The sequence below is a fragment of the Poecilia latipinna genome, unplaced genomic scaffold (assembly GCF_001443285.1).
Source record: "Poecilia latipinna isolate Pla-1442-1.1 unplaced genomic scaffold, P_latipinna-1.0 Scaffold428, whole genome shotgun sequence".
NCBI classification, from domain to species: Eukaryota; Metazoa; Chordata; class Actinopteri; order Cyprinodontiformes; family Poeciliidae; genus Poecilia; species Poecilia latipinna.
Window position 1 is genome coordinate 307,063 of NW_015113044.1, and position 18,437 is coordinate 325,499.

The 18,437-nt window shown below is 36.3% G+C and overlaps 1 protein-coding gene across 11 annotated transcripts in view; it reads right to left on the reverse strand.

The window, feature by feature from the left end:
- ulk4 (unc-51 like kinase 4) overlaps positions 1–18,437 on the reverse strand; it is an 88,474-nt gene that overhangs the window by 65,231 nt on the left and 4,806 nt on the right. For all 11 annotated transcript variants that reach the window (XR_001425702.1, XR_001425700.1, XR_001425701.1 and 8 more), the window contains exons 11-19: positions 18,268–18,337; positions 17,964–18,021; positions 17,514–17,606; positions 17,246–17,306; positions 16,948–17,162; positions 15,439–15,485; positions 14,872–14,950; positions 8,841–8,948; positions 5,539–5,622 (exon numbers count right to left, since the gene is read on the reverse strand). Coding sequence is in view for 6 of the 11 variants with exons in the window: in XM_015038069.1 (XP_014893555.1) it covers positions 5,539–5,622; positions 8,841–8,948; positions 14,872–14,950; positions 15,439–15,485; positions 16,948–17,162; positions 17,246–17,306; positions 17,514–17,606; positions 17,964–18,021; positions 18,268–18,337 (815 nt within the window). In the remaining 5 variants the exon portion in view is untranslated. The remainder of the gene's footprint in view (positions 1–5,538; positions 5,623–8,840; positions 8,949–14,871; positions 14,951–15,438; positions 15,486–16,947; positions 17,163–17,245; positions 17,307–17,513; positions 17,607–17,963; positions 18,022–18,267; positions 18,338–18,437) is intronic.

An 18,437-nucleotide genomic window follows, 5' to 3' on the forward strand; every position in this document is an offset into this window, starting at 1 on the left:
GTATCCATCTCTGCAGTGCTTTGCTTGGAAATCAGCAAAAAAAAAAAAAAAAAAAAAAGTCTCAACAGCAGCAGAAGGGGCTGGGGTTATCCACTGGGTCAAAAGAATGCAGCAAAAACACACTGCCTGGAGCATATTTGACAGGTTCTTGGCACTGTGTCTCAATGCTGTCATGCAATTAACAGAGTGTGGCACTCAATTTGCATTTAGAACATTGGTAGACAATTTTCTTCTCTGGCAAAAATTGCATAAGAAATGCATCAGAAAATATATTATAGGCGAGTCAAACAATAGAAGAGAAATTAAGAAAAAAAAAAAAAAAAAAAAACTTTCTCAGGCTATATAAATATTCGGAGAAATTTTCACGAGCGACTTTTACAACGCTACTTTAGATTAGAGCACAGCTGCAACTGTAACCAGCTTTACCAGCTGAAATGTATACAACAAATATTTAAACTTTAAAATCTGAAATCCAACAAACACTCAATTAAATGCACTACAAATTTTCTATCGAATGATTGAAGATGGAATGCATATTTGTATTCTATATTCGATTACAAATATGCTATTCTAATTTAGAGAACGCGACAGACATAGCAGAACTTTTCCGTCTTGTGTTTGAGGAATATTATTTAATTCACTCAAATCTATTCTCACAGTTGTAATTTCAAGCAGCTAAGACATTTTTCACAACTGAGAGAGAGAGAGAGAGAGAGAGAGAGAGAGAGAGAGAGAGAGAGAGGGAGAGAGAGAGAGAGGGAGAGCTGAAGTTACACCAGATTTGTTCGTGAATAATATATGTGGTGGAACTTTTAATGTGTTACGACAAATTTAGAAGTAAGAAGTTTACCAAACTGAAAACAAACACAAACTTTTAGTTTAACTGACAGCAAAAAGCAAACTGACCATGTTTGAATACTTTATTTCTTTTTAAATGTTCATCAATCATGGTTCATAAGTGAAAGGTAACTAAAATTGAGTAGAAATTAATAACTTTTTTTTCTCATTTAAACTCTACAGCAATCAGTCACAATAGCCACTGTGTGAATAGCGATGAATTTTAATAGTTAAATTTTAACTTTTAAGAAAAACAGCTTGTCTTCTCTGTTCAGGAAGAATTTTGCCCAAATAATTTGTTAAGTCAGTGGATAAGTACCTGGTAGTTTTCATATACTTGAACACTGGACTGGCTGCAACAATACAATAACATCATTATAAACTATAAGCAACTGACGATAGTCGCCGTTACACTGCTGGCAAGCTGCAAGCTTTCGATAAAATCCTAAAAATTAATGAGATGGATCTCCAACTTTGATGGCATTGATTTTTCCAGGAAAAACATTGGTTCAAGTCCAGAGCAATGTACACTGTTTCAGTCACCTTCATCGGAAATCGGAAATATTGTGAATGTGTAAAATCATTCCCAAAGTCTTAATCAATCAGTAATGAGGTTAAATGTGCCAAAGAAATGAAAAGCAAGCCAACATTGGCATTTATCCATAAAGTTTGAGAAGAGGAACTAGGTCTTTAGTTAACTCTAATGCATTAGTAACATAATATGCTGCTATTACTTTGTGACAAATGTTTGACCATGCACAAAATAAACAGTGGGCCAAAAAAAAAAAAACCCTGCAGTTTTCCTCCTCTCTTTCTCTTCGGTTGTTCTGATATTCAGTAGATTTGTTTTGACAGCTTGGAAGTTCACCTCTTTATGTCAGTGAGATCAACAGAGATTTAGTACATTCAATACCCATCATCCTCTAACTATCGGTTTCAGAGACTTACAGGACACAGGAAGCAGCTCCCCCTGACAGTGGGCTTGAGACAGAGTATAACCCGGAACACTTATCCATCAATCTCAGTCATACCTAGTAACCCTAAAAGCTCTCTGCGTGAGTGTGAACCACAGGTTAAAGCTAGTTCACTTGGGGGGAAATGAAAACTGGAGGAAAACAGAAAAAAAAGAAGATCCTGCCAAACACAACATATAAAATCTGACTGCTGACCAGGAATTTCAAAACCTGGACATTCTTATGAGGCTAAGTGGAACACAAAGACGGATATCGATCTACTGTGTTTACCTCTGGTTTAGTGCTATCATCTGATTGGGGTGCCTCACAGTTCACCTGTCAATCTCCATAATGGACTCCTTGTGACTTAGAAAATCCATACAACTCCCGCAAGTTTTTCTTCATAATACAAGCTGATTTCAAAGTCCCAGCTCTTTTTAAAAATGTTTCTTGAAGTCCAAGACATGGGAATCTGCATGTCTGTATGCGTTATGTTTTTAGACGGTCCAAAAACCATGTTCTTTAGACAAAATGTTCTGTGATGGAACAAATATGCCCAGACTGACTTTGGCAAATAAAAACAGAACATTTGCAGATAATAAAACAGAAATAGTCATCTCTATGCACAATAGTCTTGGGTTATCCCAAAAATAACCATACATATCAAGCAAATGAAAGAAAGTGAAGGTTTCTCTGAAACTTCAAATCAAACCCGGGTTTGGAACTTGTTCAAAACTAGAGACACATCTTATAAATAAACAGTAATGCAACTTGTTTTTGTAATTACTGGTGACACAGAAAACTTTGCCTCTTGTCTGAGAATCATTCAAAGTTTTCTAATATAAATGAAAGATTTCATTTAGAGATGCGGAGACAGAAACAGCATGAACAGAGGTAGATTGCGGGTAAATGATGAAAACAGATCGAGGAAGGTTGAGTCTGGCGATGAGGGGTCCCTGTGGCTACATGTGGCCATCAGCGTATCTTACTGTTCAATAATGATAAATAAGTTAACTGTCTCTCTCCCCAAACGCCCTCCTTCTTGCTGCTAGCACTCCTCTATTTATCTAGCCTCCAACATAAAATCCTATGTTAATGAAATAAGTAAAAGCCGACCGCTTACAACACATCATTTTTATGCACAATGTACACTCACTGGCCCATTTATTAGACACACTCTGCTAGCATTAGGTTAGAACAGCTTTTACCCTAAATTATCAATGCCAATTGAATCAACAAGGTGATAAAAACATTCCTCAAGAGATTTTGGTCAAAATTGGCAGCTGCACACGCACAATACTTTCTTCTTTTCCAACATGTCCCAAAGGTTCTCTGTTGGATCAAGACCTTGTAACTGTGGAAGACGGAGTCCAGTGAACTAATTGCCAGGTTCATTAGACTAGAGATGATTTAAGCCTTGTGACCACAGACATTAGAATATATGAACAATGTAATCTTAATGGGGTAAACATGGTCAGCAGCAAAACTCAAGATAGGGTGTGGAGTTAAACAATGCTCTTGAAAATCACTCCACGCCATTACACCGCCAACAGCAGTCTGCTCTCCTAATACAAGAAATGCTGATCCAGGCCTTTGAATGGGAAAGGTGCTTTATAAATGAACTATTTACTTGCATTCAAGAAATTTTGGTCCAAATTGCATTTTTGTTTAAGCAAGAATTGTGGCCCATCTGAATGTAGCATTTGAAATTAAAGGCCCATCACACCAGGTCATTTTCTAATCTGCTTAGCACCAGTTTTGTGTTTTATAATAACAGGAATGGGACCTGGTGTGGTTTTCTGCTCCTGTATCTGCTTCAAAGTCCAACGCATTATACTCTTTTCATCTACTTCGATCTTAACAATGGTACGTTCGGATCTGGGATGTGTTTAAATATTATGTTGTAAATTTAGACAATAAGATTTTTTTTAACATTAATACCAACCCTTTGAAATAAGTCCAGTAACTATAACTAGAAGTCATCAGCAGAACAAATGAATATCAATAATCCACATTTGTAAGTACTTTGGCTTGTGTACATTCACCAACGATGATATTGGTCAGCCAATGCATACAATCTAACAGGACCTAGTGAACAGGTCATCCATTAATGATAACCTTTCTCATCTACTTTATAAAGTTATTTCATGGTGACACTGCAGGAACCACACAATTATTAAATACATATTTAATTATTGGCATCAGCTATAATCAGTTTGCAATTTAATGATTTAATGACATTTAATAAATTGTCTATTAAATAAATCATTTAAATACTTAATAAAACATTTATTTATTTCATAGTACTTTTAATTAATGCTTTAATAATATACTTATTTATTTAATGTTGTCCATTTTAATTGTCTATAGTTCATTGGCGTTCCAAAATCCTATAAGTTGTTTAATTATTTATTTATTTAATTTTTAATCTGAGTCCAAATTTCGTATCACAAACAAGCAAAGGTGGTATGACAATAAAAAATTCCTTGAATCCTTAAATGACTGTCACTGTTCTGGACAGGTAGACAGCAATTACTTTTTGGGGCTCTGATGCCCTTTTTGAGATGCTTTAGGCTACGTTCACACTGCTGCCATGTCAAACTTTTTCATGGCCGCTTTTCAATCTTTTCACCCCCAGTGCTTTCTTTTTTCTCCCATTGCTAAACAACTTTAAAATCAAGCCATTATTACTTCTGTAAACAGATGTGACAGCATCTTTCTTCTCCTGTGCATGCGGGTAGCTTTGGGGTCATGAACTGTTCACGTAGCAGTCTGACTGCGGTTTCATGTAACTAGTATCATGAGCGACCATAGAAAAGTATTCAGATTTCAGAAAGAAATCTGAATTGAGCTTTAAGACCTGCTGTGTGAACGTAGCCTTAGTCTACTTCATGATGTCAAACACGTTCTAATTAAGCCATTTCTGACAGGTTTGGCATTAACCAGGCCACGGTGTGGATAGAGAAGTTAAACAACAAAGAAAGATGTGAGGAATAAGTTTGGTTCATAAGTTAGCAAGGGGGGGTGGCAACAATGTTTTGTCATTGGATCAAGTTTGTCGGTTTATTTTCCCAAATAAATAAAATTCTTATTAGGAAACTTCATTCTTAACTTCGGTTATCATTGCTTGACTTTTTGTACAATGACCTGAAACATTTGAAGATGAAACTGAATAACAGGTTCAGGATTTAATATCAACAGTCTCTCACTCAGTCCACTTATTTGTTAAAGTATTTAACCATTTTTATTAGTCGATGGAGAAATGTGCAATATTTTTATTTATTTTTTTTTTACGGTAAAACCAAATAATGTCATGTTATTTTACCATGCTGGGACAGACTAAAGCAAACAAAGCAGAAGTAAATAAAAAAAAATGGGATGAAATTGAAAAGAGGCAGAAAGCAAACAGATATCGGCTCCTCCATTTGTGCTGTTGCTCCATCTACTGTAGGTGTGTGTCTGGAGGGTCCTAATTGCTGCTGAGGTCAGGCTGCAGAGCAGTAAAGGGTTGTGTTTGATGCAGGTAAGAGTGTGCATGCATGCATGAATGTGTGTGACTGCTCTGCATGCCCTTGACTTGCAGCTGGCAAACAACGCTTTAGGCCCCCACAGCTGCCTCATCATTACTGTTCACAGGGATCCCCTGCCACACACAAACACGCACAGGCTCACGCAGAGTGAGACTTAGTCACAGCTACACAGGCACAGACACAAACAGGCACACGCAGACATACACAGAGACACTCACCCCTTCCCGCAGGCTCCTCATTAAGCCAGTGTAGGCGGCAGCAGGAACGAACCACAGTCCCTCTGGGGAGCCTCTCTTCTCCTCCTGATAGAGAGTCATAGAAAAGACAGGGAGGACGGGTGAGAGGGGAGGGTGTACAGTTCGGGATGGGGGGGGCAGCAAAGGAGCAGAGTGGAAATGAGAGAGAGGCACATAGATGAAGTGAAGGAGATACAAGTAGAGAGGAGTGAGGAAAAGGGCAAGAAAAGGCCAAGGCAGGGAGGGGAAAGGGAGCGCGAGGAGTCAAGACATCTTGATTACACGGTTTATAATCCCTGTGAGCAACATGCTTCATAGCTATGGCTTACTCGGATGGCTAGTCAAATGTTGGTTACTCAAAATGTTTGCTTTAATTTTTTTTTAAATAATTGTGTAAATTATTTGCTTGGGATATAGAGATGTAGAGTCCCATACTAAATTTTACATTTTAAAATTTTTTTCGCACTTATTTAACAAAAAAAAAATGAAATGACCCTCTTTTTCAAATTTCCATTTGTCTGTAGATTTCTTTCTTTCAACAACTCAAAAGATAAGGCAATCAACAAATTGAACAAAGCCCAATTGTTTTTTTGTGAAATAAATCTGAGCACTTTTTATACTCATTCCCACTTTACCAAACTTCAATTATTTGATTTTTTGTAAATACTTAAGCAATTTTTTTCCTCAAATAAGTTTTTCTATGGTATTTGTAGGCATCATTTTACAAGCCCAAACTCTTACAACTACCCATTTAGAAGTAATTTACAGGTTATTATAGTTATTTAATATTAGTTCACATTTGGTTTTCATTGCAAATATGTACACAAGAAGTATATGTAGGTTTTTCTGAAGATAGATCTTTTTTTTCACTTTTATAGAAGCACTGTCTCATAGCCCACAGATTTCTAATCATTTATTATATAGTTTCTAACTTATTTGAAATGGTGCTCTGTTCCCTTGCTGCTGTGCTTCGCTTTAGGCTACATCTAACCTTGAGGAAAAAGACAGACCTGTGGGCGCTGGGTAATTGTTGTCATTGACAACTGCAGAACTGAAAAACACACAACTTTATTTGGCTAATATTAAAAGGAACATTCTGCATAGGTTAAACATTGGTTTTTCAGGCAACATATGTAGCATAAATTCACCTGTGGCTTGTAGAGCCGATCACTTGCATTGATCATAAGAACTCACTTTAGCCTCTAAAATATTTTCCCAAAAGTCTTGAGGATCATCTAGATGTTTTTGGCAAATGTGAGAGGGGCCTTTATGTTCTTTTGGGTCAGCAGTGGTTTGACCTTGGAAATTTCCCATGGAGGGCCAGCCTCTCTTTCTTATTGTTAAATCTTAACCTCTGACCCCAACTGAGGCAACTGAGACCTGCGGAGCTTTAGATATTGTTCAGGGTTGTTTTATGACCTCCTGGTTGAACCGTTTATGTGTTCCTGGAGAAATTTTGGTTGACCAGTCTCTCCTGGGAAGGCTCACCACTGCTGCATGTTTTCCCCAGTGGGGGATTATGGTTCTCATTTTGGTTTGACCAAAGTCTTAGACAGCACTTTTTAATCCTTTCCAGACAGACAGCAGTGATTTTGTGTTTCTACCTTTTAATTTTTTTTTTTAATTAATTATATATTATTAAATCATGTGCATTGTATCTGAAGACTAATAAACAGTCTTCAGGGTTTTGTTAATGAAATTGAGTAAAAAAAAAAAAAAAAGTAGATTACCGGTAACTACAGTTAATTTCATTTATCAGGGGGACCCACTACTTTTCCCCAGAGGGTCAAGATAGCTTGGATAGTTTTTTTCCCCTAATGAATGGAATAAATTATTTGAAAACTGCATTTGTACAAACTCAGATATTCATTTTATAATGCTAAAAATTTATTTGACAATCTGTAACCCTTATTTGCGACACAAAAAAGCAAAAATAGAACAAAATATGTAAGGGGGGGAAAAAAATTGTTGTAGTAATCCATCTCATGGTGCAAAACTATCTTTGATAAACTGAAAAGGTTCCTCCATCACTACTAAGCTGAAGTTTAATTTATTTCATTACACTAAAAGTTGTTGAAGATTCAAACCAAGTACTCCATCACCCTGAAACGTGAGCAACATTTAAATCTCCATTCCTGTGCTGGAAAGGATTATGAAGGGTACTCTGATTTTATTTTTCCATTTATTTTGGGACTGACCCTAAATTAGAAACATTTTAAGGTGATGAACAGCTGATCAGAGCAACACACTGAAAGGAAATTAAAACAAAAACAACAACTATTAAAGAAGATGTTAAAAGTGATCCAAATGGAGCCTCTACAATTTCTTTTCTCAGCTTTGGAAGAGTATTCATAGCAACCAAGTAGGCTGATTGATTTTTGAAGGTTATCAGTCAGTCATGTAAATAGAAATCTTGCTTAATTGACTCGCCTGGTGAGATTGAGGTTAAGCAGAAATAAATTGGCATCACCTTTCCTAATAAAGGAGGTCTTCTTCACTCTTTCTTGTAAGTTTGAGGACAAGGGGTCAATTCCTTTTCAATCGAGTTTAGTCAGCATACAAAATTAAACTCCATTACCTGATGATAGAGTTCACAGTTAAATCCATTTTACCCTAGATTGGTCTTTTTCTCTGAGGTAATGAGAATGCATTTTGATCTATTTTATATGCAGGGAATGCTGTGAATGATTCATTTAAACTTATTAACTCAAAGTAATCCATTTCATTTTCATCTCAAAAACCTTTTTTCAAACATTTTTTTTTTTGTCTTTTACAGTGTCTTGCAAAAGAAAAGTGCTTATATCCCTAGAACTTTCACTTTTTGAACCACTATAACCTGACATTTGAATATTTGTTGTGATATCAGTACAAAGTTGTGCACAATGTCAAAGTGGAAAGAAATCATAATGAACTGTAGTACCTGGCCTTAAAATAATTACTAATATATGAAAATATTCAAATAAATAATGATTTCCCTATTTATTTAATTGTATATATATTATTTTCTTTGCAATTTACTCATTTTGCACTTTTCAAAAAAGCTCTGCTCCTCCAGCAAACAATATTCTTAGTCATAATTTAATGCTTATAGAGCCCAGTTGTGCCCCTCCTCTAGGGTCTGGGACAGCTGACCCAATATTCTTTCATGTCTGCAGCCTTGCATGTATCCATGTATTGAGTGACGGTCAACAAGTCCCATTCAAATCCAACCCCCTAAAATGAATATTTCTATTTCACCAGCAGTAACATGAGAGTCATAGGAAGAGGTGACATGTAAGTTATACCTCAGAAGAAATCATGTAGAGAAACTCCCCTAGTGGTGGCAACAGGAACTGCTTCAGTTTATTGTTCCTGAGATTATCCCGCAACAGGTCTGTTAGAGTTGACACAGCCTGAAAAACAGAGTGAGATGTGGTTTAGATATAAACAGAAATTCACTTTAATACAAAATACCAAAAAATTCTAGACTTTTCTCCACGAGTGTCTATCGCTGTGTCTATCAGATGTATTAATTTATTTATATTTTTTTTAAGGTGCCTTTTTGTGCTGACACTTATACGGAGGTAAACCAAATTTCCAAAATGTTCATTATTTGGCTCCAATGGTTTAAAGTTAACTTATTGATGTTCTGGGGAAAACAGCACTGGAGTGACTAGAGATGCCTAGTCATCAGTGATGCCCCTCCCCCACCTGTTGAGTGCTGCCAGTCAGCTGGCTGAAAAAAGGCCATTGACTACAGATGGCATTTTCAGCCAGCTTGATGGGCTAATTAGCCCGTCAAGCTGGCTAATTAGTTTGACAGGCTAATTAGACCCCCTGTCAAGAATACAGGCTGACTAATTAAGCTAAGATAGTATCAGCTTGTTATACTTGTGTAACGTTGAACGGACTAGAATGAAGAAAAGGTGTAATATTATACACAATACACTCTGGAACATCAATACTAATTTAGTACTACGGATTGAAATATAAATAAATATTAAAGACGTCTACTTTAGCAGCAGCAGGGAGTAGCAGTACTAGCAGTAATAAAAAGCAATCAGATCATGGCATTAATTATTTAAAATGTTTGTATTATACTCAAGGTTATGATACAGCAAAAAGCTCAAACCAATCTATGCAAACTGACAACCACATTTATAATTTAAGTATCATGAAGTGGCTTTTTATGCTTTTGAAAACAAGAATGAAGGAAGTCTGGATATATACGAAGGACTAGAAACAGTGATTGAACTAAGACAGCAACAAGAAACAAATGTTTGCATGCAGCGTAATCACAATAGGTCAAGAAATACAATAAGATAAATTACAGTCGTTAGAAAAGGTGCAGAATTTTATAAGACCTAAGCATCAGTAGGAAACGTTCCTCACACAAACAACAGCACAAACACACACAAAGTGGTAAACAATGTTCCAACCTGGTATTATCAAGTAACCTTGGTGATGCCATTACAAGAAGACTGTATATATATATATATATATATATATATATATTTGAAACCTCCCAACATAGCGTTTTAACTATTTATGCTTAGATCTTTGTTACTCATTTTGTTTAAAAGTCTCAGATGTTCTGTAAATCACAATATTCAAAATTCACTTTTTGCATGTTTCTACTTCTGTTTGGGTAACTCCTACTTCTAGAAACAATCCAAGTGAAAAAAACAAACACTCAGCAGTTTTGGGGAATATGTAAATGTTCTCCTGGTGTCTGCAAAACAACCTGTTTCAAAAACCTCTAAATTGTTACGTCACAATTTTGTTACCTAGCAACCCCAAGCCAAGCCCTCACCCTGGCTACCCAAGTGGAGATCTATCCACTGCATTACAAGACAACGCTAAATTTGTTCTGCTGGATTACCACTGCAATGGCTGCTGGAAAACAAAAATGTTTTGTTGTCGACTACAATACAGATCGTGTGTCCACGCATTTCCTCCCAGTCAAGGAGAACAGAGCAAAGTGGCTTAATTTTATTAATTTTAATTTTATTTTAAAAATCAGACATGATTTTTACATGTCTGAGGTGCCGATGACACGTAACATGACACTGAGTTTGGAGGTCTTGGCCAGCAGCAGCTTATTTGCATGAGCTCAAAACAGCCAAAACTGATCGGGTGAAATCTCCATACCTGAGAATGACTTTGTGTAATAATTGTAATGAACATGTTTTGTATAGCCCAGAGACTTATCCTAGCTTGACGGAGGAAGAATAATAGTGGACCTTTAAAGAAACGGGCAAAAACGCAGTCTTCAAGCTCCGAAATTTTAAGAAAATGCTCATTAGAAAGGTGAGAAGGACCAATAAGACAAATCCAATGCAAGAAAAAAACCCAAGAGGAAATGTAACAGATTGAGCAAGGCTTGAGACAAATCTGTATTCAGACTGTAAAAAGACTGTGGGCACAGGTGTTCCGGACGACCTCTGAATGTGAGCCGAGGTACTGAGAGTGTGTAAAGAAACATAAATCCGTTTTTAGCACGACTTGTAACTGGATCACTCAAAACAATTACTAGCGTCTTGTCTTTACAGCTTGATATTTAAGTATATGGTGAGACACCTGGCTGCTTCCTGACATTAACATTAATGGGTAATTCTGTGATCTGATGCAAGACCTGCCTGACCCCTTTGTCAAACTGCCCTCCTCTCAACTTCTTAACATTGATCTTTCCTTCTCTATTTGTTTGAATTTACCAGATCTGTGCCGGTTTCTCAATTCGTTTCTGCTGTTCGCTTATCGTGACTAAGGCTGAAGCCCTTTTCACCCTTTGCCCGTCTTGTAAGCAGATTTCTCAATATAACCTATTTTTCTGTCCGGACAACTTTTATAAGTAGTTATTTTATATATTTGAGAAAGATTTTCCACCACAGAATAAGAGGTTCGGACTAGTAAATTATTTGTCTTTTAAAGAGAAAACTGCAGCATCACTTCCAGAGACAATAAGTTATTGAGGTGAACCAAGAGATTGGTTAACAAAGCTGCAGTGCAGTCAACCTTATCTTCAAGTGCCCAGCTCTCCACCAATGTGCCTAATTTGCAACATTTTCATTCTATTTGTTGTACTCTGATAACCTAATAATGATGCTTGCACAACGGAGCATTATTTTAAAAGGTTTTTTGGCAGATAAAACATAATGGCATATCCAATGGAAAAACAAGCAGGTAATGCCTGGTTAAAATGTACATAAAGCACTGTATCCATCAAAAAGATGATATAGATAGATTAACCCAGATTCTGAGAATGTCTCGTCAAGCGCTCTACTGGTAACATAAGACCTACTTTTATATTTTATGCACGACTATATGGGGTAATATCTGATGCAAAGTGGAAAACATTATGAAATACCAAACCCATTAGTGCTACTGTAATTGAATTTTTAAAAATGTGTTTAAACCGTTGCACTTTTCTCGATGGGGTGTTACAAATACTGCTACTTTTTGTGTTTTGTGCAGCGAGTACCCTCTGAATCTGTCCTCAAGGATTGCTGGGAGATTTTTCAGAGCATTTAGTCTCCTTATCGTGTAAAACACCCTGCACAGTAAAGGATGTGCTTCTTAATCTGCAGGTAGGCTTAAAAAAAAGGGAGACATTTTTGAGTGATGTTTAGTGAGGGGGAAATGTGTGAGGTTTCAAAGACACTGCATCACATTAACAGCTGAAAAGTTGTCAGTATTTTTTTCTAAAGCAATTTTATCATTTTAAATAAAAAAAAAAATAAACATCACTGTCAGCAGAAAAAGAACAAGACAGAAAGGGGACAGTGAAAAAAGACAGGTGTACTTTGTTTGTATGTGTTTAAAGTATATATTTGTGTGTGTGTAGGTGGGAATGGAGGGGTTGAATAAAGTATATTGAAGTTACTATGGTAACTAAGCCCAGCCCCAACACACCAATCAGCAGGATTGCAGCAGGAGAACCCCTGCTGAGACGACACACACTCAAAGAGAAAAATGCAAGTGTGTGTTCCGTTTGATTGGTCATCTGTTCCCTGCAATATAAGGAAACACAACAATACAGTATCTGCAGGCACAAACACACACCAATAAGAACAGACAGAACTACATACACAAAACCCCTGCTGAGAGCTCACACAGGCAGTGTTCAAAACAGCCTGTGCACACACATAAAAGACTCTCACACACACAGGACCCCTGCTGAGCCCATAGATGGTCAGGCACGGCCATAGTCACGAACAGACAGAGGAAGATAGGCAGGCACAACGCTCAGTTATATCCACAGTAGCTGCAGGAAGGTAAAGCGGGTAACGAAGGCAAAAAACAAAAACATTCCACCATTTGTCCTAAACACCAAGGGCATTGAACGTACATATATGCCAAGGCTGGCCTTTTTCTAAATTCCAAAGACAAATAAGCAGCAGCAGTATGAACGCTATAATGAGGACATCAGGAATCACACAGACATAAATTATATATGGAAACAAACAAAAGAGGAGAGAAAATTGGTTTATAATTATAAAGGTCACACAAAATTAGTTTTCTACTTAGATAGCTCTGTATGAACCTTTTGTTTTTAGAAAATCCACATAAACTGACTAAATTGCCCTTGTGAATTAATAAAACTGATGTGAATATCGTTTCGTTTACAATGGTAATTATGCTCAGATGTTATTTCAGTCCACTTTGGAAACTTGTTGATTTAACCACAAAAGCATTCAGCAGTAATAAGGTTGTGATCTCTCAACTGCAATTTATCTGCATTTCTGATGCTTACAACAATAAGTATTGCTCAAAGCCAAAGAAGAAACACCAAATTACATATCACAGGGTGCTCCAGCATACATAAGCTGCAACATTAAAATCACTTTGCAGATGAGGACAATAACGTTGATGATCTAAAAATCAATGCAAGGTTTCTTTGTGAAACCTTTGCTCTGAGCAATCAAGTTGTGTACTTCTTTCAGACAGATTTAAATATTACTGGAGACTGTAAAAACGTCCAAGGTGCTGCAGGGTCACAGCGCAGTAGTATTCACCGGCGGTATAGTGCACCCAAACAATCTATAACGCCCTCAAAGCGTTCCAGAGGGATACAGAAAAGCCAGCTGAGATCTCGCATCCATTCCCCCAACAGATCAGAGGGCTTGAAAGCATGTGATCAAGACCAGCCCTTGAGAGCTGATAACCCGCAACTTTTAGATGCATCCCTGCTCCAAATTCCCTCATCATCTTGGGAAGAAGTCGTTCATTTGATTCAGGTGAATCAAATGAACGACTCCTGCACCTTTTAGGGCTTTTAGGGCTGCACCTAAAAGTTGAAGGACAGTAAGTCTCCAGGATTAGAGATAAAACTGTTTGTGCCGTACATTTAATAAATATTATCTTAGCAAGAGTGTGTTCACTGTGCAAAATATCTTATCAAATTATTTGAGAACTTCTAAAGCCATAAGAGCTAAAACAGAAAAATAGAAAAAGTCATCATATTTTACTTGCTTTTAATGAAAATCACATCAAACGCATTATAAGAAAATACACTTGTATTTTGCTTCTAAAAACATATCTTTTTTTAATGTAATTTTCCATTAGAAGCAAGCAGTTTCAAATTGGTACAATCTCATCAAAACAAAACAAATTGCATTTGTAGGAGATATAACCCTGGTGCAAGCAACAGTACAGAATATTAAGGTTTTTCATTAACTTAAAATCCAGTTGTGCCTTGTATGTATGTTTAAATATGCATGAGAGACAAACAGGGAGATGGAAAGTCGAGGAGTTTGGTATTTTTTTTCTGCATGTGGAAGGAAGTTGTCTCAAAGAGCTGTAATGCCCCCAGCTGGTCCACGCTGGATCTAAAAAGTGAGTATGGAATGAGCAAGTGTTGCTGTTCACGTGTTCATCCGGGCTCAATTTTCTCTCAACTGTATTAAAAGTTTTGATTTCTGTTAGCCCAAAGAAATGAAGGGGAATTTTACTACAATTTTAGATATTTTAAATGTTACATGAACAGCATGAACACAATTTCCTCTGGCATTTACTGCCACATAATGGTCCAAACTGGTATTACATTTGTGATTTTCCTGACTTCTTTGATGTCACTGTTAGATCTTTGAGCATGTGAGAATGTAATGAATTCATGTTACCCAAACATGAAAATGTTTACCTGGTCACTTTGTAGTAACCGACCTGTCTGTGACTACTACTAAGAAGTCTCTTTTGATAACAATAATTAATATCTAAGTAAACTTGTTAAAGAATGAGGTTAGATTAAGTCTGAAATAATACTACAGTAAAAAGGATGTTTTTAAATATATTAAGTTCTGCACTCAGGGTGTCAGTAACATGTTTGTATGTTCAGACCTCAGAAACGTGGCAGTCCTCTTCAAGACGACTACAGTACAGAGCCAGAAGGCCCATCGTTCTGAGGATCTTGCTTCGTCTGTAAGATATTGTTCAAAAATAAAAATGTGATAAATTAATTTTAGATATTGTGTTTGCATATCAGAACAGAGTACATGGTAACACAATTTAAGTTGGTAAATTTCTTAAATGGGCTTTCCTAAAAGTAACAGAAGACCTGAAGCTTGCAATCAAAACCAGAACAATGATTTAATTCACTTAAATCCCCTTGAAAGAGGTTAGCTTAATTATTTCTGAATTAATAATAAATCTGGCTAGCCAACAAAAACACCTAAAGTAAAGCTGTAACTGAAGAGATGGCACAAGAAAAAGACAGACAAGTGGAAAACACAAAGGCTTGTCTTATGCTTTAATTCAGAGCCTTTTCATTGCACAGGAAATTCTGAATTTACTGTAAAATATATGTGAAACTATAACATTTTTGTATTACTCCATTGGCACCTTCATTGTAAGCTATCATGTTTTCTCTTCCTGGAAAAAAAAAATACACATATAGGATGTACTTACAAATCCCAGTTTGGAGCTTGCCGTAACTGCTGGGTCAATACAGAAAGCTGCCAAAAAAGCAAACAAAAAAGAAACACAAGGAGATTACAGAAGTGATAAGGAAAAAAAAACATATTTAGGAAACTAAATTAAGAGATGACGATTAAATTGTGTAAAAACATGGGATTTAGATGGATTGTTACTTCTTCAAAACTCAATTGTTTCTATACATGAACCACAACATATTAACAGCTAAAATAAAAAGATCAATTGCTATCAGTACCAGGTGTATATTATGCAAATATACAGAATGTGTTGTTGTGTCTTAACTAATGCTGCATAATTTCAGAAAAACAATTAAAATGCTTTTTTAAAATATTTTGATGATATATTTCCTTTTTTGAAAAAAAAAATCTTTCTTCGACCCCACAAATTTTATAGGATTTAGCATTAAATCCTATAAAAATACATCAAGGGTGAGCACTGAGGACAATGAAAGCTCATCCTGCAGACCAGGATGAGTCGGCTGCAGGCATGGCACTTTTACTGGATTTTGGTAAAAGTTCTTATCTCAATAAATGTCCAAAACATGGTTCTAGCTACACCATATTCTAATTCAAACACAAAATAAACATTTTTCAGTTGAGAATTTCTTTAACATCAAGTCAGGATCTACCTTTAAACTTATTTTCTAATGATTTTATGTGAAAACGTCAAGAGAAATGCTACATAGTATTTTAAGTTTCTGACAATAAAAATGTAAATTGTGGCTTGTTTTTGTATTCAGGTCTCTTTATTCTTATCCATAAAATCCAGAGTAACCAACTTCATTTAGAAGTCATAAAAATCAGCTAATAGAGTTCACCTCTGTGCAATTTAATCTCAGAATTACTGCAGAGTTTCTGTGAAGGTCTCAGAGGTTGGAGCACATTAATGAGCAAACAGCACCATGCGGCCCAAAGAGCACAGCAGACAGGTCAAAGATAAAGCTGTGGAGAAGTAACTAACAGGCTGGAAAAGCTCATGTGGATAAAGTTAAACACAGAAGTGCTATTTGTGCACTCTGTAAATCCGGCCTTTGTTGCAAGAAGAAAAGTCTTTGACAAAAGTCAAGAAGTGAAAAAAAAAAAAAATATATATATATATATATATATATATATATATATATATATATATATATATATATATATATATATATATATTTATAGCACTCTAGTTTTCTGAGACACTGAATTCTTGTTTTTACTATCTGTGAGCCATAATTAGCTAAATTTACAGAATTCAATGTGTGAAATATACCCGTCTGTGTTTGAAGACGTTCCCCTTTTAGAATTGAAGTTCTGAAATTCTTCTGATGATATTCTAAAATATAGAACAAAAAATATATAGCACTGGTGACAGCAAGGGTCCTAACGCTGTCATGCTACTGCATGTTGAGACACAGGATACTATTTCAAACTACACAGTTATGGCCAATAAACCCAGTCAAGCTACATTCCAAGAAGGGAGCTGAAGTAAATGTTTTCCTACCAGTGTTGAGTTAATCAGCCTATCAGCAATAACTGTGTGGCCAGCTATACAGCAGAGGTAGCACAGCAGGTTGAGTCTAGATCGAACAGCTGTAGACTGAGGAAGAGCAGAAGAGGAGGGGAGTGGCGTGGACGGCTTCTTTTCTTCAAAGCATGAATGAAGTTGTAGCAGAAAACCAGACCACTCGTCATCACTCAGAGAAAGCAGCTTCTCCACTACACAAGAGAGAAAAGATTTAACTTTGAGGTAATCTTGTGCTATACATTCAATTTTATTGATGCAGATTAAGACAACATACCTGAATATGCTGGTACACAGAGGTTTTTGGGATCAAATCGAACAGGAGTGATCTTAAGTATCTGTTGAAGTCATTATCGGAAAAAAAAAAAAAACCCATCAACTTCAGTTTATGTCCATCTTACATTTTGTTGCTTTGTTCACCCTTTCCTTGCGACTGTGCTATCAATATTCACATTCACATTAGGAAGAAACATCTGAAAGGCTAATTATAATTATACTTGATCCTAGAGGATTTAGCCTGTATGCAGCCATCTCCATCTCCATACCTTTGGATTGTTGATGATTCGGGTGACACTCAGGTCAAACTCGGTGTGTAGAAGGCGCTTCACACAGCTTGCAATGTCAGTATCGGTGACAATCTAAAATAGAAAACAGTGGGGAGAAAATCAGATGACTGCCTCTTTGCTGTGTTGACCCCTTAACACCTACAGAACTTGCTTGACTCTTTATTGTACAGAATCAGCAAGGTGTTAAGAAACATTCTGACATTTTGGCTCATATTGTGACAAATGTCCTGCTCATCCATGGAGGGAGTCTCCTGTTCCATCCCAAGGCTACTCTATTTAGATTAAGTGAATCAAGATTCACTTAAATCCTTTTTCTCCCCCATTCTGATGCCTGATTTGCACTTTGTCAAATCGTCTCCACTACATCTGCTTACCTAAACGTATTAAAATGATGCCCTAGTAAAGTTAACAGTGTAAAGTAACGATTACCTCAAGCTCAGAGTTGTGGTTTGATGGGTCTGCGATACTACATTGGGTTCTTGAGTTGCTGTGAAAAACCACAAATAATAAACCATGACCAACAATGGACAAATAAGAAATAAACGTTTTATTTATAGCTGAACTGTTCATAGATATTGAAACTCCACTGAGGTAACACACGGGCTACAGTTATGCTTTTAGAAATGAATTAATCCAATTACTTCCAGATCAATGTCCCCAAATACTTTTGATGAAGTTTAACTGTAGAATACTTTTGAAAAAATATTTCTACACATGCTTTAAATAAAAATACCTAAGTAGAAAGATTGTATCAGTGTTGTCTTGATCCAGCCCGTTCTTTGGTTTCAGCTCTAGAATGTTACCTGAAAAAAGGGGCAAATGTGTATTTTTATCATCACACATCTATGCAAAAAAATTAGTCAAAAAAAAGTTGAGAGTTAAAGAATTGCATATTTCTTATTT